The sequence below is a fragment of the Microcebus murinus genome, chromosome X (genome assembly GCF_040939455.1).
Source record: "Microcebus murinus isolate Inina chromosome X, M.murinus_Inina_mat1.0, whole genome shotgun sequence".
In the NCBI taxonomy this organism is placed as follows: Eukaryota; Metazoa; Chordata; class Mammalia; order Primates; family Cheirogaleidae; genus Microcebus; species Microcebus murinus.
This window is the reverse complement of record NC_134136.1, coordinates 98,726,717-98,749,984: the sequence shown is the minus strand read 5'-3', so window position 1 is coordinate 98,749,984 and position 23,268 is coordinate 98,726,717. Positions and strand designations below refer to the sequence as shown.

Sequence of the window (23,268 nt, the reverse complement as noted above, 5' to 3'; positions counted from 1 at the left end):
CCTGAGTTTACATAGCATATTTCTTTATCTGGCACTTTATGAAGGTGTATTGGTGATAATGTTGACAACAATGATAATGATGAAAATTATAAAACCTGATATCGATCAAAAATTTGCTTTCCTGGAAAATACTGTGTAGTAGCCATTTGAATCTAGTTTTTTAAGAAACCATACACTAACGCAAAAAAGTATTATATTTCTTAACAGTTGGAAAAACAAGCTGTTTTTATCAGTGTTGGGATCAGATATAGTTGGTGCTATGCCCATAATCCTGTTGAAATTACCACTGCAGGGCACACAGGCCCAACTTTCAACTGCCAGCATCTACATCACTCAGACTGAAAGTTTTCTTTGAAAACAAGAGCCCATATGCAGGGGTGGCCAAAAGTGCCTGAGAACCATTAATAATACCTTCCTTCCTAAGTAACCCTTAACCAATGACTGACGGGTGCTGGTATACCAGTACCCCAACTCCCTTGCTCCCTGTGAAATAACTCTGAGTTGCTTGTTCTACATTGGCTCTGACATTCCCAGGAGAGATTAAGCTCTAGTTACCAATAGTGGTAACCTGCTTGCTAACACATACTGTTTTGGCTGCCTTTCCTTCTCTGTTTCACCTCTCTACCCCCTCCCTTCAGTGGTTCCTGGGATTACCTCCCAAATAAACTACTTACACTTAAATCTTTGTCTTTGGGTTGGCTTCTGGGAGATTCCAAACTAAGACAGCATTCAAAGATGCCTTTAGGAAAGCATTCTGCCTCTTCAATTGATTGAGAATTTGGCTACTTATTTGACTCTTAAGTGACTTATTCTTGGATAATCAGTAGCATAAATCCAAATAGCAGGAGCCCGGGGTTATAGATGGTGGCAGAGAAATTACATCATTTATTTGACCTTCGTAGTAATAGGGTTAAGTTCTCTATTCAGTGCTCATATGGATGAGTTAGAGAAAATCTATTTCATGATGACAGACTGTGCGCTAAACCAGGCCATCTGTCTGGCAAATGTATAGCCCTGATCATAAAATCAACGGGTTAAATTATGTTATTGGGTCAGCATGACTCGTTTCTACTCCTGAAAAAAAAAAAACCCAGCATGTTTGCTTGACAGTGGGTCATCAGTGTCTTATTCATGTACTAAAAGAGTATTTTTCATTTCAAATATGAGTGTGTGAAAATAGATTACCAAGAGGGCTTCATCAGTCTTATTATTTCTTTCTTTTTTTTAAGAAAGCCAGCTTAATTTGTAAATAAGATGGGCTAGGTGAGACTTAGTAATGGAAAGAAAAAAGGAACATAATTGCAGCACCCATATTCTGTCCATGTTGTTTCAGATCATAATACATCTATTTTGTTACAACATGCACCTCTATAATGTGAATTGGCTCACATGCTATTGGTAAAGAAGAGAATAATGTCACTCTAATTTATATGCAATTTATTCTAGGCAAGGGGAGCCAGAATAGCAAGAATAGAATTATAACCTTCAGCAGAAAAAGAAAAAGCCTTCAGATCTCTGCTGTATGGGCAATGGGAGCCCTTTTGGCTACATTTATGAAACAGAAATTAGCACCTGCATTGAGGACTCTCTCCCCAGAGAGGTACAGCTCCCACAACCACTCGTACTGCCCTCCACCCTCCTCCCTTGCTGCCCTCCCCTCCACCTTGGATGTCTCTTGGTTCTTGGCAGGTTGCACTGCCTCTCACGTCCACTTAAAAGGCAACCACGCTGGCCCAAGGCTCCACTTCCATCTGCACTGTCTCTGTGCCCACTACTTGCTCTAATTAAACAGTTGCCAGCATTTCTACTCTACCGTTGTACATTTTTTATATTTTCTGTGGCAGCCTCCAGCTACACTGAAGTGCCTGTCTGGTGGTACAAGTTATCTCCCCAAGTACCAATTGTCCTTTTTGTTAGTTCTCTGTTTACAAAGTTACATAAGTTTTGAGCAATCTGCCCCAACTCTATTTTTCCCATATGTCCTATTATTATCTTTAGTGAGCTATCCGGCAGAATGTGAACATTTTCAGATATGCCCCTAGTACTGTAACCCCAATGAAAGATCTCTTTTACCTAATCTCAGAAACAATCCGTAGCTGCTGCCGACGAATCTCTTCTGTTTTTGGTTTCTGTAACAGATACTTCATTTCTTTTCGTAGACGGTTTGACATTACTCCAGACTCTGCATAATCAACTATGTCATACATTATCATTGTCCTGGGAATGTTTTCTAGGCTTAATCTTCGCCAGTAGTTATTTCTGCCACCAGAAGATGCAGGAATTTCATCCAGAAGACTGGAATACTGTATGGAAAAAACAATTAAGAATGATTGGTTGCAGGGCCAGGTGCAGTGACTCATACCTATAATCCCAGCACTTTGGGAGGTTGAGATGGGAGGATCACTTGAGGCCAGGAGTTTGAGACCAGCCTGGGCAACATAGTGAGACCTTGTCTCTACAATCAATCAATCAATCAACCAATTAGCTGGGCATAGTGGCAAATGCCTGTAGTCCCAGCTACTTTGGAGGCTAAGGCAGGTGGATTGTTTGAGCCTAGAAGTTCAAGGCTACAGTGTACTATGATTGTGTGAGACTCTGTCTTAAAAAAATTTGAATGATTGGTTATAGGTTCCCTAAAATGTTTTTAGACACATTTCCCAAGGCTCCACTCAAATGTCACTTCACCCAAAAGGCATTCCTTGATCTCATCTCTGAACTTTATGGGCATGTCTCTTCTATGACTCTTATTACTGACTACTCAATGTTTTAGTTACCTGTCTATGTCTTAGCTCCCCTGCTGAAAGGCACGATCCATGTCACAGAGTATCATGCACATAGTATCACACTCACTAAATATTTAATATATAATAATTTTTATGGCAAATATAACTCAGATACATTAAACTCAGGTGGACCTAAAATTAATGATAATAGCTATGTGTTCTGCATACATGGTAGTACTTGTTTATGACATGGATTGAAAGGACATTTGCACAAACCTTTTTAGAAATAATGAGTTCACCTCTGGTGCTAAGTGGAGAATTTCACTATTTTCATTTGGAGTGTTTGCAGAAATTCTACTTTTCTTTTTTTCCAATTTAAAATATCAAATTAGGGGCTGGGTGCGTTGGCTCACGCCTGTAATCCTAGCACTCTGGGAGGCCGAGGCAGGTGGATTGTTTGAGCTCAGGAGTTTGAGACTAGCCTGAGCAAAAGCGAGACCCTGTCTCTACTAAAAACAGAAAGAAATTACTTGGACAGCTAAAAATATATAGAAAAAATTAGCCAGCCATGGTGGCACATGCCTGTAGTCCCAGCTACTCAGGAGGCTGAGGCAGGAGGATCGCTTGGAGCCCAGGAGTTTAAGGTTGCTGTAAGCTAGGCTGACGCCACGGCACTCTAGCCCAGGCAACAGAGTAAGACTCTGTCTCAAAAATAAATAAATAAATAAAATATCAAATTAGGAATTTAAAAATACAAATACATATAATGAATTTAACATTATAAATGTTCATTTAAGAGCTAGAGATAGGCCAGGAAGAGCTACAATGCTAGCAAATAGAGTAACAGCAAGGTCTTTAGAGTATATCACATACTCACACTCTCATGCACACACACACTCACACACATATACACACAGTCCTCCTTTTGGCATGCATGAATTTTGGTCAACACTGTTTAGTTGAATAATACCAGTCCCCCAACATAGTTCCAATTTCAGTTGCATGGCATAACTGTGAGCAATTGCATAAAGTACAAACTCTGCTGCTAGCTCTTCAGTCCATAGATCACTGCATAAATGACAGATGTGCATCATGATTAGTGGCACATCATGACATTTCTTCCAAAGTCTGTCAGTGACTGGCCACTGTGAATTTGTTATTCAGTTCACATACAGGCAGCAAAGTATGTAGCTGTGTTGCCTCTTTGTCCCCCAGTAATAAACTCATGTGTCAGTCTATAAAAATGAAAACTTGAAAGAGGGAATCGGCTAGCAAAGAAACAAAAAGTGGTAACATAGGAAGTGAAATTAGAATCAAACGTAAATGAAGTTCTAGAAGAAATAGGTGACCATGGGAATGCTGACACTGCCATCATTCAAGACACTGCAGATGTGCAACTAGAGGAACCTGGTGAGGGTGAACTTATCAACATTAATGAGGAAAGAGGCTGTAATGAAAAGGATGAAGCTTTCCCAGAGGAAGTGATGCTAGCCAAAAAAAACCTTGCATTGAAGGAACTCTTAGATATTTCACAACATTGAAAGTGCAAAGAATAAAATGTTGGCAGCTGATCCAAACTTAAAAAGAAACATGACAATTCACCAAAATATAGAAAAGATGCTTACTCCATATTTTAAGTTATATGAAATGAAGGCGGCAAGCACTGTAGCACTGTTCAAATTACTCTTCATGTCAGTTCCTGTAAATGTGGTAAAAAATAATAAAAAAAAAAACAGAAGAAAACAAATTACTCTTCATAGGTTGTTTTTTTTTCCACAGCTTTATTGAGATTCACGTACCATACAATTCACCAATTTAAAGTGTACAATTCAATGGTTTTCAGTATATTCATAGTTGATAAGTTTTTTTGCAAAGAAACAAAACACTTTACCTCAATGTTTCTAATGTTTTAAATTATGGTGTACTAAATGTGTTGTTTCTTTTCATTTCATTTTCCTATGTATGTATAATAGATAGTAATAGAGTTTTTAATGTTTTGACAAAAATGTTTGTTTTTTGGTATTTTTAGAGATGATCTCGATATGTTGCCCAAGCTGGTCTCAAACTCCTGGACTTAAGAGACCCTCCTCTCTTAGCATCATGAGTAGCTGAGACTACAGATAAAATTGTTTTAAAGTCTCAGGACAATCATAATTTTCCCCACTAATTATTAAGCTTGCTTTGCATAGTTTCAACTTGCATGGTCATTTTTATGGTCCCGTACTGCCATGCAAAGTAAGACTGCATATATATTTTATTTCCCAAGAGAGGAGTAGTAAAATGGGTGAATATCTTGGATCTGCCAAAGATCTGCACTGTCACTTAATAGCTGTGTGACCTTGGGCAACCTTTTTTGAGCCTTGGTAAACATCATTTTTCTCCTCTGTAAAAAAAGTCACATAATTTACAAACTTGAAGATTAAAGGAGATAATATGTATGTAAAGAACTAAAAATATGCCCCTATAAGGACTCAATATACGTCAGCAATGATCTTATCTCTCTCTTTCACTATGTCTATCTGGAGACTTGTCTCTCTGACGCTAATCCTTGACGTGTTCGCAACCTGCAAGTCTGTGATCTGTGTCCTTAGCAGAGAGAGTTGGCATCTGAGGCTCTACTTACTTCCTGCTTAAATTCCCTAAACTCATAGATTAAGGCTCTGAAAGGAAGAAAACACAATTGGGAGCTTCTAAGGCACTGCATTAATCTTATGTTTCACATTGAAGCAACTCACTGAATAGTTAAGGCCACATACAGGCATACCTAGAGAGTTTGCAGGTTCCATTCCAGACTACCACAATAAACTGAATACCCCAAATAAAGCGAGTCACACTCATTTTTTGGCTTCTCAGTGCATGTAAAAGTCATATTTACATTTTTCTGTAGTCTGTTAAGTGTGCAATAGCATTATGTCCAAAAAATGCACATACCTTAATTAAAAATACTTTATTGCTAAAACTGCTAATAATCATCTGAGCCTTCAGTAAGTTTTAATCTTTTTGCTCGTGGAGGGTCTTGCCTAAGTGGTGATGGCTGCTGACTGATCAGGGTGGTGGTTGCTGAAGGTTGGAGTGGCTGTGACAATTTCTTAAAATGAGACAAAAATGGTCAGGCACAGTGGCTCATGCCTATAATCCAGCACTCTGGGAGGCCGAGGCGGGAGGATCAGGATCATTTGAGCTCAGGAGTTCGAGACCAGCCTGAGCAAAAGTGAGATCCTGTATCTACTAAAAACAGAAAAATTAGCAAGCGTGGTGGCTTGCACCTGTAGTCCCAGCTACTCGGGAGGCTGAGGCAGGCTTGAACCCAGGAGTATGAGGGAGACAACAATGAAGTTTGCTGAATCAATTGGTACTTCCTTTCATGAAAAATTTCTCATTTCTCTATAGTATGCAATGCTGTTTGGTAGCATTTTACCCACAGAACTTCTTTCAATATTGTAGTCAGTCTTCTCCAATCCTGCCACAGCTTTATCAATTAAGTTTATGTACTATTCTATTTTAAATTTTTTATTTTAATAGATTTAGGGGGTATAAATGGTTTTTTGTTACATGGATGAATTGTATAGTGGAGAAGTCTAGGCTTTTAGTGTACCCGTCACCCGAGTAGTGTACACTGTACTCAATAGGTAATTTTTCATCCCGCACCCCCACCCGTCCTACCCTCCCCAGTTTATATACTATTCTAAATCCTTTGTTGGCATTTCAACAATGCTCACAGTATCTTCACCAGGAGTATATTCTATCTCAAGAAAGCATTTTCTATCTTTTCTATCCTCATCCACAAGAAGCAACTCCTTATCCATTCAACTTTTATCACAAGATTGCAGCAATTCAGTCACATCTTCAGGCTCCACTCCTAATTCTAGTTCTCTTGCTATTTCCACCACATCTTCAGTGACTTCCTCCACTGAAGTCTTGAATCCCTCAAAGTCATTCATGAGGGCTGGAATCAACTTCTTCCAAACTCCTCTTAATGTTGATATTTTTATCTCCTCTCATGAATCATGAATGTTCTCAATGGCATCTAGAATGGTGAATCCTTTCCAGAGGGTTTTCAATTTACTTAGCCCAGATCCATCAGAGGAATCACTATCTATGGCAGCAACAGCCTTATGAAAGGTGTTTCTTAAATATTTAATAATAAGACTTGACAGTTAAAATTACTCCTTGATCCATAGACTGCAGAACAGAAGTTGTGTTAGGAGGCCTGAAAACAACATCAATCTCCTCATCTCCATCAGAGCTCTTGGATGACCAGGTGTATCGTCAATGAGCAGTAATATTTTGAAAGGAATCTTTTTTCCTGAGAAGTAGGTCTTAACGGTGGGCTTAAAATATTCAGTAAACCATGTTGCAAACAGATGTGCTGTCATCCAGGCTTTGCTGTTCCATTTACAGAGCACAGGTAGAGTAGATTTAGCATAATTCTTAAGGGCCCTAGGATTTTCAGAATGGTAAGTGAGCACTGGCTTAAAGTCACCAGCTCCATTAGCCCCTAACAAGAGAGTTAGTTTGTCCTTTGAAGCTTTGAAGCTAGGCATTGACTTCTCTTCCTTAGTTATGAAAGTTGTAGCTGGCATCTTCTTCCAATAGAAGGCTGTTTCATATACACTGAAAATCTATTTTTGTTGCTGCTGTGATTGCCTTTGGGGTCTTCTTCATAAATTCTTTACCTAGGCCGATGTCTAGGAGAGTGTTTCCAACATTTTCCTCTAGAATTCTAATAGTTTCATACCTTAGGTTTAAGTCTGTTATCTAGCATGAGTTGATTTTTGTGAGAAGTGAAAGGTGTGAGTCCTGCTTCAGCCTTCTACAAGTGGCTATCCAGTTTTCCCAGCACCATTTACTGAAAAGGAATTCTTTTCCCCAGTGTATGTTTTTGTCTGCTTTGTCAAAGATTAGATGACTATATAAGGATGGTTTTATATCAGGGTTCTCAGATCTGTTCCACTGGTCAATATTCCTATTTTTGTGCCAATACCAGATTGATTTAATTACTACTGCTTTGTAGTATAGTTTGATATCTGGCATATTAATACCTTCCATTTTGTTTCTATTGCCTAGAATTGCTTTTGATATGCGGGGTCTTCTCAATCACAGCGGCAAAAAAATAAATGGGACATGATCAAACTAAAAAGCTTCTGTACCGCCAAAGAAATAGTCATGAAAGTAAACAGACAACCTACAGAATGGGAGAAAATTTTCGCATCCTACACATCTGGTAAGGGGCTGATAACTAGAATCTACTGAGAACTCACGAAAATCAGCAAGAAAAAATCAAACAACCATATCAAAAAGTGGTCAAAGGACATGAACAGAAACTTTTCTAAAGAAGACAGAAGAATGGCTAACAAACATATGAAAAAGTGCTCAACATCTCTAATCATCAGGGAAATGCAAATCAAAACTACAATGAGATATCACTTAACTCCAGTGAGAATGGCCTTTATCAAAACGTCCCAAAACAATAGATGTTGGCGTGGATGTGGAGAGATAGGAACACTCCTACACTGCTAGTGGGACTGCAAACTAGTTCAACCTCTATGGAAAGCAATATGGAGATACCTTAAAGCGATACAAGTGGATCTACCATTTGATCCAGCAATCCCATTACTAGGCATCTACCCAAAAGAACAAAAGTCGCTCTATGAAAAAGACACCTGCACTTGAATGTTTATAGCAGCACAATTCATAATTGCAAGGCTGTGGAAACAACCCAAGTGCCCATCAATTCATGAGTGGATTAATAAAATGTGGTATTTGATTTGTATACCATGGAGTACTATTCAGCTCTAAGAAACAGCAGTGATATAGCACATCTTGTATTTTCCTGGATAGAGCCGGAACCCATACTACTAAGTGAAGTTTCCCAAGAATGGAAAAACAAGCACCACATATACCCACCAGCAAACTGGTATTAACTAAGCAGCACCTAAGTTGATACATAGGAACTACATTAATTGGGTATTGGGCAGGTAGGAGGGGAGAGGGGGGCCGAGTATATACATACATAATGAGTGAGATGTGCACCATCTGGGGGATGGTCACGCTTGAAACTCAGACTTGTGGGGGAAGGGGGGGCAAGGGCATTATTCGAAACCTTAAAATTTGTACCCCCATAATATGCTGAAATAAAAAAAAAAAACAGGCCGGGCGCGGTGGCTCAAGCCTGTAATCCTAGCACTCTGGGAGGCCGAGGCGGGCGGATTGCTCGAGGTCAGGAGTTCGAAACCAGCCTGAGCAAGAGCAAGACCCCGTCTCTACTATAAATAGAAAGAAATTAATTGGCCAACTAATATATATATATAAAATTAGCCGGGCGTGGTGGCGCATGCCTGTAGTCCCAGCTACTCGGGAGGCTGAGGCAGCAGGATTGCTTGAGCCCAGGAGTTTGAGGTTGCTGTGAGCTAGGCTGACGCCATGGCACTCACTCTAGCCTGTGCAACAAAGCGAGACTCTGTCTCAAAAAAAAAAAAAACAAAACAAAACAGCAATGGAAAAAAAGAAAAAGAAAATCTATTGTTAAGTATAGCCACCTTAATCAATGATCTTAGATTAAATCTTCTGGATAACTTGCTGCAGCTTCTACATCAGCACTTGTTGCTTCCCCTTGCACTTTTATGTTATGGAGATGGCTTCTTTCCTTAAACCTGATGAACCATCCTCTGTTAGCTTCAGAAATTTTTTCTGCAGCTTCCTTACCTCTTTCAGCCTTCACAGAATTGAAGAGAGCTAGGGCCTTGCTCTGGATTAGGTTCTGGCTTAAGGGAATGTTGTGACTGGTTTGATCTATCTAAGCCACTAAAACTTTCTCTGTCTCAGCGATAAGGCTGTTTTGCTTTTTTTTTTTTATCATTTGTGTGTTCACTGGAGTAGCACTTTTAATTTCCTGCACGAATGTTTCCTTTGCATTCACAACTTTGTTAACCATTTGGTGCAAGAGGCCTAGCTTTTGGCCTATCCCAGCTTTCAACACGCCTTCCTCACTAAGCTTAATCATTTCTAGCTTTTGATTTAAAGTGAGAAACACATGACTCTTCCTTTCACTTGAACACTTAAGAGGTCACAGTAGGGTTATTAATTGGCCTAATTTCAATATTTTTGTGTCTCAGAGAGTAGGGAGTCCAGAGGAGAGAGAGAGAGATGGGGAATGGCTGGTCGATGAAGTAGTTAGAACACACACAATATTTATCAGTTAAGTTTGCCATCTTATTTGGGCACAGTTCATAGTACTCCAAAATAATTATAATAGTAACATCAAAGATCACTGATCATAGATCACCATAACAGATAGAATGATAATGAAAAGGTTTGAAATGTTGCACAAATTATCAAAATTTGACACAGAGACACAAAGTGAGCATATGCTATGGGAAATATGACACTGACAGACTTGCTCGATACTGGGTTGCCACAAACCTTCAATTTGTAAAAAATGCAGTATCTGCAAAGTTCAATGAAGTGAAGCTCAATAAAACTAGGATGCCTGTATATTATTATTATGAGCTAGAATTTTGGGATCCCTTGTTTCTTTAGAACTTGCAAATTGGGGGTAATAATATTAATAGTACCTGCCTCTTTGGGTTGTTATGAGAATAAAAGGAGTTAGTGTTACAGAAGCATCTGCTATTATTATTTTTCAGGTATCTAGTTTAATTTCCCTGATTCAGCACTATCTATCCAATTATGCAAAACAGAAATCTAGGAGCCGTGCTGAACACCTTGCCTGCTTCCCCCCCTCCCACCGTCTGTCACCAAGGCCCACTGCTTTTATTCTCCAATTATCTCTTGTGTCTCCAGACTCACAGCCCTTAATCAAGCTACCACCATTTCTCCTGGAATACTGCAGAAGCCTCCTAACTAGTAGAGGGCTCTTGCTGCCCTCTAATCTGTTTTCTACACTGCAGCCAGGAGGGATCTCTTCACTCATTAGATTAAATGACCTCATTTCCTTCTTCTTCTTCTTCTTTTTAATAGAGACAAAGTCTCACTCTGTCACCCAAGCTGGAGTGCAGTATCATGATCATAGCTCACTGTAACCTCAAACTCCTGGGCTCAAGTTATCCTCCTACCTCAGCCTCCCAAGTAGCCAGGACTACAGGCATGCACCACCATGCCCATATAATTTTTTTTTTTTTTTGTAGAGACAGGGCCTCACTATGTTGCCCAGGCTGGTCTCAAACTCCTGGCCTCAAGTAATCCTCCCACCTCAGCCTCCCAAAGTGCTAAGATTACAGATGTGAGCCACTGTGCCCAGCCCTACCTCACTTCTTAAAACACCACACCAGCTTCTCATTGTGCACAGAATAAAGAAAAATATAAACATCTTACTATGGTCTTAAGTCCTGCATGTTGTTCTCTTGCCAGCCCTTCAGCCTGACTCCATGCCATACCCTCTATGCTCTCACTTCTCCAGCTCCACAAACCTGCTTTCAGGCCCTACAGCTTTTGCCTGGGTTCTGCCACCTGCTCACCCCCACACTGGGCTCAGTCAGCACTGCCTCTGGAAGGCTGTGACTCACACTGGTGACTGCCTACCCTATTTCCCACTTCTCCCTTGCTCATGGAGCCCTGATTTTTTTTTTTTTTTCAGGTATGGAACAGCAATATGCTCAGGGTCCCAGCATATGAACCATGATTGTTCTAAATCAAATGTGGGAAATGATCCCATTTCCCTGATTGGTTTTGGGGAGAACATGATCCAGTTCCGATCAATGGGACCTGAGAGGAAGTCTGCTGGGGGCTTCTGGGAAAGATTTTCCTTCTTGAGATAAAGAAAGATGCTAGGAGCCTACTTCTTCCTGCTTTTGAATAGAGCTGATGTGAAGTCATCTTTTTTATCATGTGAAGGAAGCCAAGAGGACTGAAGAGCAGCTGACCCAGGCCTTGATGTCCCTGAGCTGCTGAGTTAGCTAGCCCAGGAACCACCTATGCCGCGACTTCTTGCATAAGAAAGAACAATAAATGGCCTTTATTGTTTAAGCCTCTTGTGGTTGGGAATATTGTTGTTTGTAGCAGAAAGCATCCAAACAATAAGAGAACCCCTCCTTACTAGGTCAAATCCCCATCATGTACTTTTTTAGCACCATTTAGTTATTTTGATGTTTTGATTATTTTTTTTAGATAAAATTTACATAGTATAAAATTTACCATTTTAACCATTTTAAAGTGTACAATTCAGTAGTTTTTAATATATTTACAATGTTGTACAACCATCACTACCTATCAATATTTTAGAACATTTCCATCACCTGAAAAAGAAACCCCATATTCCTTAGCTATCAACCCCCAGACCCAAAAAGCCACATATTACATGATTTCATTTATATGAAATATCCAGACTAGGCAAATCCACAGAGACAAAAAGCAGACTTGTGGTTCGCAGGGGCTGGGTGGATGGAGCAATGGGGAATGACTACTTACTGGATGCAGGGTTTCCTTTTAGGGTAACAAAAAGGTTCTGGAACTAGATGGTGGTGATGGTTGCACAATACTGTGAATGTACATAATGCCATTAAATTGTACACTTTAAAGTAGTTAAACTGGTAAATTTTATGTTGTACGTATTTTACCACAATTAAAAAATGTATACAGTTCTTTCATCTTGGAGAACAGGGTCAGGAAGACTTTGTTTGTTTGTTTTTCAACATCTAAATCTAAATTCCTTACCTGCATATAATCTTGCATGGTGACAACATCTATTTCATCAGTTACTTTTAACTTCTGGAAAAGATGTTCATCTTCCAAAACTTGATGGTAAAATTTATTTTTCCCCATCATTTTGTAAGCATCAACAATTCCCTACAAAGAAAAGAGGAAACAGACTTTTAAAATAGTAGTATAGGCCGGGCGCTGTGGCTCACGCCTGTAATCCTAGCTCTTGGGAGGCCGAGGCGGGCGGATTGCTCAAGGTCAGGAGTTCAAAACCAGCCTGAGCAAGAGCGAGACCCCGTCTCTACTATAAATAGAAAGAAATTAATTGGCCAACTGATATATATATATAAAAAATTAGCCGGGCATGGTGGCGCATGCCTGTAGTCCAGCTACTCGGGAGGCTGAGGCAGAAGGATCACTCAAGCCCAGGAGTTTGAGGTTGCTGTGAGCTAGGCTGACGCCATGGCACTCACTCTAGCCTGGACAACAAAGTGAGACTCTGTCTCAAAAAAAAAAAAAATAGTAGTATAATAACATTAATTATCAGCACATTTTACATATTTTTCCTGAAAAATACATCAAATATTGTTCCTTTCTACTAACAGCTTGCTAGAAGATTCAATAGAAAGACTGCATTTACAAAGAGAAAATTATATAGGGATCTTTAAACCACTTAAAATTTGTTTCCATGGCCATATCTACATAGTTTTAAAAGGTAGTTAGAAGAGTAGCTGAGTCCATAATCCTCAGAGAGCCATAGTTTTAAAATGATTGGATTTTTCCCCTTAAAAAATATTCTTTTTCTTTAAAAAAAAAACAAAAAACCCTATAGTTTGTTTGTGCTGTCAATGCAGAGAAAATTTATCTGGTGATTAAATGGGTTGCCCAAGGAACAATGAAAGGTGTTACTGGAACCACCTCTTTTTATACATCACCCCAAATGGAAACATGTATGTTTCAGATTGCTAGTGCCTTTCTCCCCTTCAGACTTCATTTTCAGCAGCCAAACAGTAGCAAATATAGGGTTTTCCCCCCTCTCCCAAATGTCAACATTTTTTACTCCAGGGAAGCACCTGAGAGGTCAGAGATAGAAGAATCACAGAAAATATGGAGGCTCAGATCCTATCTGGCCCAATTTGCACCTACCTATCCTGTGCTAAGAGCTATGCATAGATTGTGAGTAGAGACTTAAGTACTCTGCACCCCCCACAAGTATGTGCTGACTCTTGTAATACATATTTATATATTTGTGCTTCTGGCCACAAAGGGTATGCTTACGTGGAGGGAGGCTAGCGTAAAAGAAAATTCAAGTATCCTTTGATTCCAGATCAATTTTTCTTTTCCCTTATATCTCAGAATGTGATATTCATGAAAGTATGGGAACTCTGTGTTATAACACTGATATGAGGATGTAAAAAAGTGGTTGAGGCCGGGCGCGGTGGCTCACACCTGTAATCCTAGCACTCTGGGAGTCTGAGGCAGGAGGATCGTTTGAGCTCAGGACTTTGAGACCAGCCTGAGCAACATAGTGAGACCTGGTCTCTACAAAAATTAGAAAAATTAGCCAGGTGTGGTGGCATGTGCCTGTAGTCTCCTGGCTACTGGGGAGGCTAAGATAGGAGGATTGCTTCAGCACAGGAGTTTGAGGTTGCAGTGACCTATGATGATGCCATTCACTGCACTCTAGCCCAGGCAACAGAAGGAGATTCTGTCTCAAAAAAAAGTGGTTGAGACAGGATTAAAAGTCAGAGTTTATCTATATATTTATTTATTTAGAGATAGGATCTCACTCTGTCACCCAGGCTGGAATGCAGTGGTGCTATCATAGCTCACTGTAACCTCAAATTCCTGGGCTTAAGCAATCCTCCTGCCTCAGCCTCTGGAGTAGCTAAGACTACAGGTATGTGCCACGCCCAGGTAATTTTTTTCTATTTTTAGTAGAGATGGGGTCACATTCTTGCTCAGGTTGGTCTCTAACTCCTGGCTTCAAATGATCCTCCTACCTTGGCTTCACAAGGTGCTAAGATTACAGGTGTGAGCCACCATGTCAGGCCAGAATCTCTGTTCTTTTTACTGAATAGACAATATAATAGCAAGCCTCAATGTGTTTTCTATTCCAATTCTCACTTTTTGTTATCTAGAATATTCCTTTATTTTTTTAAATTCCAAAGCTTAGAGAAGAACACAGACACATATGGAAAATGTAAAAGGAAGAAAATATTCAAATGGTTGTAGTTTATACCTAATATACTCAACTGAAGGGAGAGAAAATAGTTTACTAAAAATGTGACATGGAGTCTTCCTTTAGGTAGATCATTTTTGATTTTCATTTCATTAATTCCTTTATACATTATGCATCCAAAGAAAAGCTAGTATTGGCACATCTCTCCATTACGCTTTCTTGCAATTAATTTCCTGTGCCTTCTAATTAACCAGCCCCATAGTGACACTAAAGGCAAAAACAAATAATGGTATACTGAACAGGTATGGAGACCATATAATTTCTGCCTTAGGAATTTCTATAGGCATAACTACATTTTACTTTGGCTCAAGTTACTTACAAAAGGTACTTATTGTCAATTCCTCCCTACAGTGCCCCACTTAGCCACCACCAACAATCTCTCCAAATCCTCATTTCTAATTTGTACAGTGTCTCAGCTCTGTGGCTCAGCTGTGTCTGGCCTATTCGGGTCCCTTAGCCAAAGAAAAACATGCCTGGCAGCATAGGGCAAGCTCTCTGTTCACTTATGACAGAACTTTGAAAAAGGTTTGCAGGTTTGCCATCCAATGACCAAGATATTCTTTCTCAGACATCTGCCATCTATGGCCAGGTTCAAGAAAGTCCTCCTGGATAGGAAGCAATGGGAAAGAATAACCCAGCACCAGGAGAAAAGGAAAGGCAAAAACTAGGCAAGGAAGCCAGGATACCAGCCAATCAGAGGATTTAAAAGGCAAGTTCCATTCTCAGTGGGTGACTCAAAGAGTCAAAGCGAGGCATCTCTAAATCTGACACTTCCCCTAATACTCAGCATGCCTATGGCCAGAAGCTCCCACAGCCCTGTGGCTACTTGCTAGCCTAGATTCATACTTGGGCTTGTAAAGCTTCTCTAATATCTTAGGCCACTTCCCCGTTCCTGCTGGAAATTGTCATTCATGAAGGTAGTAATAACTGTTATCTCTGCATGGAACAGTTTCTTGGTTGGAACAGTTGAATTATATGCAGGCTCAATAAATAAAACCACCATAAGTGCTGGGGTTGTTTCAACCTCAAAATGTGCACAGTACAGTGGAAACACAAAGTGTTCAACTCTCAGTTATGCCCCTGACAAATCTCTCCAAGTTCCAGCTTCCTCATAGGCAAAATGGGAAAAACACATACCTCACCAGAGTTATTGGAGGGCCATATAAGAGAATGTGTACCTGGTGTTTAGCATAGTTCCGGACTCTCAGGAGTCGTTAAGAGCATGGAATTTGGGATTAGGCTGATTAGACCTCAGTTCCTTCACTTTCTAGTTGTGAGACCTTAGGCAAGTTACTCAGTCTTTTTAAAATGAAGATAATAACAGAAAACACATTATAGTGTTTATGAGAATTAAATACAACATATATAAAATCTTTAAGATCATACTTGATAGAAAGTGCTCAATAAGGGTAGCTATTATTAATAATTATGTTTTTTCTTTTTTATATAAATGCTCAATCCTCAAAAGGACAGGGATTTAGCCAGGCGTAGTGGCTCATGCCTGTAATCCCAGCTACTTGGGAGGCTGAGGTGGGAGGATCTCTTGAGGCCAGAAGTTTGAGACTAGCCTGGGTAACATAGTGAGATCCTGTCTCAGAAAAAAAAAAAGATTTTCAACTTAAAATAACAGTTGCTGAATGTTAATGGTTAAGACTTAACTCTTTGAGGGACCATTCTACCAAAAAATTAAAAAAAATAAAAAAAAATAAAAAAAAAAAGACTTATCCATTACCCAGAGGTATGCCAGGCCTTGGCTGAGGAGAGGCACCTTTAGGACAGTGCTTTCAAACTGTATTGTGTCTAGGATCACCTGGGAGCCTTGGTAAAATACAGATATTGGCTCATTGGGTCTAGGAAGGGGCCTGAGATTCTGCATTTTTAACAAGCTCTAGCACTAGCAGATGCCAGTGCTGCAGGACCACAGACCACACTTTGAGTAGTAAGGCTTTAGAACATTCTCTGGTAGACCAATGATAGTGACAATCCTCTGTAAATAAGTATCATTCAGAAAATAGATCATCAAAGTAGGCAACTAAAATGAGATTTTTTTTACACATTGCTATTACATATTGCTATTCAGATGCTCTAGCACCATCTGAATTGCACTGACACCTTTGATGAAAACCAATTGATAAGACCCATGTGTGGGTCCTGTTTCTGAGTTTCTATTCTCTCCTTTGATCTATGTTTATCTTTATGTCATCACCACACTGTTAGGATCACTGTAGCTTTGTCTTTTTTTTTATGAGACAGGGTCTCACTCTGTAGTCCAAGCAGTGGTGTCATCACAGTTCACACTACAACCTCGAACTTATGGCTGGGCTCAAGCAGTCCTCCCGCCTCGGCCTCTCAAAGTGCTAGGAATACAGGCGTGAGCCATCGTACCCAGCCTATAAGTCTTGAAATTGGGTAGTGTAAATCTGTGGTCTCCAACCCCCAGGCCACGGCCAACACCAGACCACGGCCTGTTAGGAACTGGGCCTCAAATCACTGCCTAAGCTCTGCCCCCCTCCCCCCTCATGGAAAAACTGTCTTCCATGAAACTTAGGAACCGGGGTGAGCAAGCGAAGCTTCATCTGTATCTACAGCCGCTCCCTGTGGCTTGCATCACCACCTGAGCTCTGCCTCCCCCTACCCTCAGCCCGTCAGTGGAAAAACTGTTTTCCATGAAACCAGTCCCTGGTGCCAAAAAGGTTGGGGACACCTGGTGTAAATCCTGTAACTCTGTTATTCTCCAGAGTTGTTTAGGCTATTCTATATCCTTTCACTTCTTTTTGCTTTTTGTGAATTAATGAGAAATGTAGTTAGAAAATAAGGAAATGAAACTAGAAATGGAAAAGAGGGAAAAGATGGAACAAAACAAAAAGTCTGTAAACTTCCCCCTCCTTTAGAAGCGAACTTAGACTAAACATCTGAATGGACTAAAACCAACTCATTTCTTTCATATTAAGAAGTAAACTTAGGCCGGGCGCTGTGGCTCACGCCTGTAATCCTAGCTCTTGGGAGGCCGAGGCGGGCAGATTGCTCAAGGTCAGGAGTTCAAAACCAGCCTGAGCAAGAGCGAGACCCCATCTCTACTATAAATAGAAAGAAATTAATTGGCCAATTGATATATATATAAAAAAAAATTAGCCGGGCATGGTGGCGCATGCCTGTAGTCCCAGCTACTCGGGAGGCTGAGGCAGAAGGATCGCTCGAGCCCAGGAGTTTGAGGTTGCTGTGAGCTAGGCTGACGCCATGGCACTCACTCTAGCCTGGACAACAAAGGGAGACTCTGTCTCAAAAAAAAAAAAAAAAAAAAAAAAAGAAGTAAACTTAGCCAGATGCGGTGGCTCACGCCTGTAATCCTAGCACTCTGGGAGGCATAGGCGGGCGGACTACTTGAGGTCAGGAGTTCAAAACCAGCTTGAGCAGGCGCGAGACCCCATCTCTACTATAAATAGAAAGAAATTAATTGGCCAACTAATATATATAGAAAAAATTAGCTGGGAATGGTGGCGCATGCCTTGTAGTCCCAGCTACTCGGGAAGCTGAGGCAGTAGAATTGCTTGAGCCCAGGAGTTTGAGGTTGCTGTGAGCTAGGCTGACACCACGGCATTCACTCTAGCCTGGGCAACAAAGTGAGACTCTGTCTCAAAAAAAATAAAAAATAAATAAGTAAATAAAAAAAAAGGAAGTAAACTTAGAAAAGTTGGATCAGTTTGTTAAAGACACAATACCTACATTCAAAGAGCAAAGGAGTTGAGTAAGCTTAGAGTGATAAAAATTCCACTTTTATAAGTTTTTCATCAATCACAAATCCATGTGTAACGAGAGTTTGCTTTGAAGCTGAACTAAAGGAGAAAAGGAACCCCAAACTGTTCTCTTCAAGTTGGGTATGTTCTGATCATTTATTTATTTATTTACTTAGAGACAGAGTGTCACTCTGTTGCCTGGGCTAGAGTGCCATAGTGTCAGCCTAGCTCACAGCAACCTCAAATTCTTGGGCTCAAGTGATCCTCCTGCCTCAGCCTCCCAAGTAGCTGGGACTACAGGCATGAGCCACCATGCCCGGCTAATTTTTTCTATATATATTTTTAGTTGGCCAATTAATTTCTTTCTATATTTAGTAGAGACGGGGTCTTGCTCTTGCTCAGTCTGGTCTCGAACTCCTGAGCTCAAAGGATCCGCCCACCTTGGCCTCCCAGAGTGCTAGGATTATAGGCGTGAGCTACCGCGCTTGGCCTGGTCTGATCATTTAAAACCCATTATGAGGTTCAGTGAAAAGTTCAAGCTGAATAAACAGTATGATCACATTTCTATAATAAGAACAAACAACATTTAAAAATCTGTTTGTGTGTATATTTTAATGGGAAAAAATGAAGGATACACAGCAAACTAGTAAGTATGATTACCCCAGGAGAGTGAAAATTGTAACACAGGAGAAAAAGGCATAAAGGCATATTTTCTTTTTATATCTCTGGGCTAATTTAAAAATGTAAGTTTTTATACAGTATTATAATGAGTTTTAATATACACACAGTGATTTGCAGTCACTGCCTCTAAGGTTCTCATTTGCTCAGGCCCGGGCACAGCACAGTGGCTGGCAGGAGCAGACCCAGGAGAATTTCAGTTCCTGGAAAAACCCCAGTATATAACCTCAGAAAAGAAACAACTGATGATATTTTATAGGGACAACTATAAGCTTATTCTGTAGATAAATGTAGCATGAATTTATCCCTTAAATGTAGGATAAACATATATTTTCACATTTGAAGTCAATCTATACAAATATTAATATTTTTGAAACACCATTTTCCATAATGAAAACATGTAATCCATTTGATACATTATTGAAAGAAAGTTAAATTTTCTCCAATATGGCCTGAGAACATAGAGAAAAGCAGTTCCTTTTCCCTTTTCTTTTTTTTTTTTTTTTTTTTTTTTTTGAGACAGGGTCTCACTCTGTTATCGAGGTAGTAGCTTATTATAGCTCACTGCAGCCTCAAACTCCTGAGCTCAAGCAATCCTCCTGCGTCAGCCTCTCAAGTAGCCGAGACTATAGGCATGCACCACCATACCTGGCTAATTTATTTATTTATTTTTTGTAGAGACAGAGTCTCTCTACATTGCTCAGGCTGGTCTTGAACTCTGGGCTCAAGCGATTCTCCTGCCTCGGCCTCCCAAAGTACTAGGAATACAGACATGAGCCAATGCGCCCAGCCCTCTTTTCCTTTTCTAATATTCCTGAGAGTCAATGCTGCACATGCAGGATCTCATCAGAAACTGCCAGATTGTGTGGTCTTCTCTCCTGCAAACGTGCTAGAACTCATGATTTTAAATGGGCCATACTTTCTGTGTAAAATATTTCCAGAAGGGGGATCTTGTTGGGGTTATAGGATAATAACCTTTGATATATGGTTTATAAAAGGCTAAATATAAGAATATCCACGTTTTTACTCAATTATAGTCATGTATAAGGGTCAAAGGGGTAAAATCTCTGCTGCAGATCCTTGCTATTAAAAGTGTATTGTATGGACCAGCAGCAGTGGCAGCATTTTAACAAGATCCCCAGGTGATTCCTATGCTGCAGACACAATTATGGTGAATATTCATGAAACTTAAAAGTATGATGAGAACTCATGAAAAAAGAATAAATATTTTAAAAGTTCATCTTCAATTGCATAGTCCAGCACATTTTTTCTAAATGCACTACCAGAATCAAAGAAACAATAAAATTCCATTAAAACAAATAAAATTGTATCAAATGTTTTGCATAATTTAAGAGCCCTGACCAACAGGCCACTTTAGTCCATTATTAAAAGACCAAAATTTTAATACAAAGAAAAAGGGTGGATATTTTCTAGAGCCATATACAAGTAATTTATTCCAATATTTTTTCCTTTGACACACAGTGCTTAAGAAAACACTGCTGCCTGGTGGGCTGTTTAATAGCAAAATAACTTAGTCTGTGTACTTTGAATGCAATTCAAATACTACATATATGTTAAGAAGGCAAATTCACATAAAATGTATATCGTGAAACATTACCTCACTTGATGGCTTTAATAAATTTCTTCCGCTAAAATACTTGTAACCATGGCCTTCAGTATGAAGAAAAATTTTAAACACGATGAAAGGTGGAAATGTTTCACCACTAAATCTGAAATAAAGATCAAAAATTAGCCAGTCGGTATCAGGTTTTGGGCTCAGTTACTTCTCCCCCTTGTACTTAAGATAGTTCAGATAGTTTCTTGCATATAGGATAAAGGCTATGCCAGAGCATACAAATAACTAGTATGAAATGGATTGCAGGGGATGAAAGACCCACATTTTTGTGTGTTCACAACTATTCTCATATCTGTGTCAGACTGGACACAGAATGAGAGATGAGAGCTACTCTCATGGCAACTTTCAGTCAAAGATTCATGCCTTAGTCCAGGGTTGGGGAACCTGTGGCCTTAAGGCCACACATAGCCTTCTAGGTCCTTAAGTGCAACCTTTAGACTGAATCCAAATTTTACAGAACAAATCCTTTTATTTATAGTAATACATTTTTGTTTGTCTTTTATATTTTTTATTATTTATTTTTATTTTTTGAGACAGAGTCTCACTCTGTTGCCCGGGCTAGAGTGCCGCGGCGTCAGCATAGCTCAGAACAACCTCAAACTCCTGGGCTCAAGCAATCCTCCTGCCTCAGCCTCCAGAGTAGCTGGGACTACAGCCATGCACCGCTATGCCTGGCTAATTTTTTTTTAATATATATTTTGAGTTGTCCAGCTAATTTCTTTATATATTTTTTTAGTAGAGATGGGGTCTTGCTCTTGCTCGGGCTGGTCTTGAATTCCTGAGCTCAAACGATCTGCCCATGTCGGCCTCCCAGAGTGTTAGGATTACAGACATGAGTCACTGCGTCTGGCCTATATTTTATTTTTAAAATGAATGTATTTGAAATACCAAAGAATAAAATAAGTTTCAACAAAATAATCCTCCCAGATTGAACATTATTAGTAAGCCATAAGGGCTAAATTGACGGCTGCTACACTCATGATTTAGTTCTAACTTCCCCTACCTGACTAGTGCCACTACCGCACGAGGCTGGTTGGCTAGAGTTTATGGGGGTCGAGTATGCCAGTCTGTTATCAGCTTTTGATAATGGTGCACTGTGTTTCTGTTTGAAGTGGAATTTGTGAATAGTTGCACAGCTCGACAGGATTTTTTAATTCTGTCTGCTTAACAGCTCATCATGTCAAAGAAGACTAAGAGAATGCTGAAGGAAGAAAACAGATTTTTAAATGAGGATTGAGAATTGCAATATTATCTCATTTCTGCTAAAGATGCTTTGCTTGCTTTGTGATACTACAATATCAACATTAAAGAGATTCAATGGTCATCAGCATTATAACACTCATAAGAACCACAAATATTTTAAATTAGAGAGGCACAAAAGGTTGTATTGTAGAAATTAAAAGATGAAAAGCAAAAGCAAAGACAATTCTTTCAAGCAGCAATAAGACTTGGAAATTATGCCACTGAAGCAACTTATAAAATAGCTTAGATACTTGGGAAAAAAGGTAAGCCATTCAGTGATGTAGAAATTGTGAAAGAATGCATTGTTAAAGTTGTATGATGCTTAGACCCCAATAACAATTCAAAGTACAAATAAATGCCTCTTTCAAGGAGAAGCATAACTGATAGGCAGCATGAATTAGCTTTCAACGCAACAGAACAATTTCATGCAATACTTCAAAAGGAAAATACATATGATTCAATCACTTTGGATGAATCAAGTGATATTACTGACTCAGCGCAGGTTTTATACTTCATTTAGGTCATAACAGAAGATTTTCTCAGGTACGAAGTGTTACTCACTTTGGGCACTCTTGCCAATAGAACACAGGGAATAGATATCTTCAACAACTTGAAGTTGCACTGAATTTGGTAAATTTAGTGAGTGTATGTACAGATGGTACACCTTCCTTGACAGGAAAACATGAAGGGTTTATTGCATAGATAAAAAAAAAAAGTATTAACAGATCCAGATACTCTCATTTCTTTTCATTGTGTCTTGCATCAGCAAAATCTCTGTGCTAAAGCTACTATTTTAAGTTGCACTGCAACGAGTTATAAGTATTGTTAACTATACTCATGCAAATGCAACATGGTATAACACGCTAAAGTTGAACGATGAGATATTCAGTGTGGAGTTGCTGTGTGTTGGCTATCACAAGGACAGGTGTTAGCTAAAATTTTATTTCTGTGAGAACATATAGTTAAATTTTATGAAGAACAGAATCAACAATGTCAATTATTTAAAGAAGATTGCTATACGAATGCAGCATATCTGTGTGATATCATGTCAAATCAAAATGACTTAATATTTCTTTACAAGGTAAAAACTAAGTCTGTATATGATACATGGCAAAAAATCCAAGCATTTCAAAAAAACTATCTTTTTTCAAAATACTGCTTCTTCAAAAGGAAATTTTGGATGAACATTTTCCCTAGTTAGCAAAGGTCATTGATGAGCAGGATGATACATGTGAGTCATCTGAAGAATACGCAGCTGTTACAGACCTATTAACTGGAGAATATAATGAAAGGTTCACTGACTTTGAGAATCATGACATCACACTCAAATTAGCATTGCAGCCTCACCTAATTGAT

At 39.4% G+C, this 23,268-nt stretch overlaps 1 protein-coding gene across 3 annotated transcripts in view; it reads right to left on the bottom strand.

The window, feature by feature from the left end:
• Positions 1-23,268, bottom strand: part of CXHXorf58 (chromosome X CXorf58 homolog) — a 32,526-nt gene that overhangs the window by 1,140 nt on the left and 8,118 nt on the right. For all 3 annotated transcript variants that reach the window (XM_012784599.3, XM_012784598.3, XM_075999667.1), the window contains exons 5-7: positions 20,653-20,764; positions 12,396-12,527; positions 2,074-2,303 (exon numbers count right to left, since the gene is read on the bottom strand). In XM_012784599.3, the coding sequence (XP_012640053.1) occupies positions 2,074-2,303; positions 12,396-12,527; positions 20,653-20,764 (474 nt within the window). The remainder of the gene's footprint in view (positions 1-2,073; positions 2,304-12,395; positions 12,528-20,652; positions 20,765-23,268) is intronic.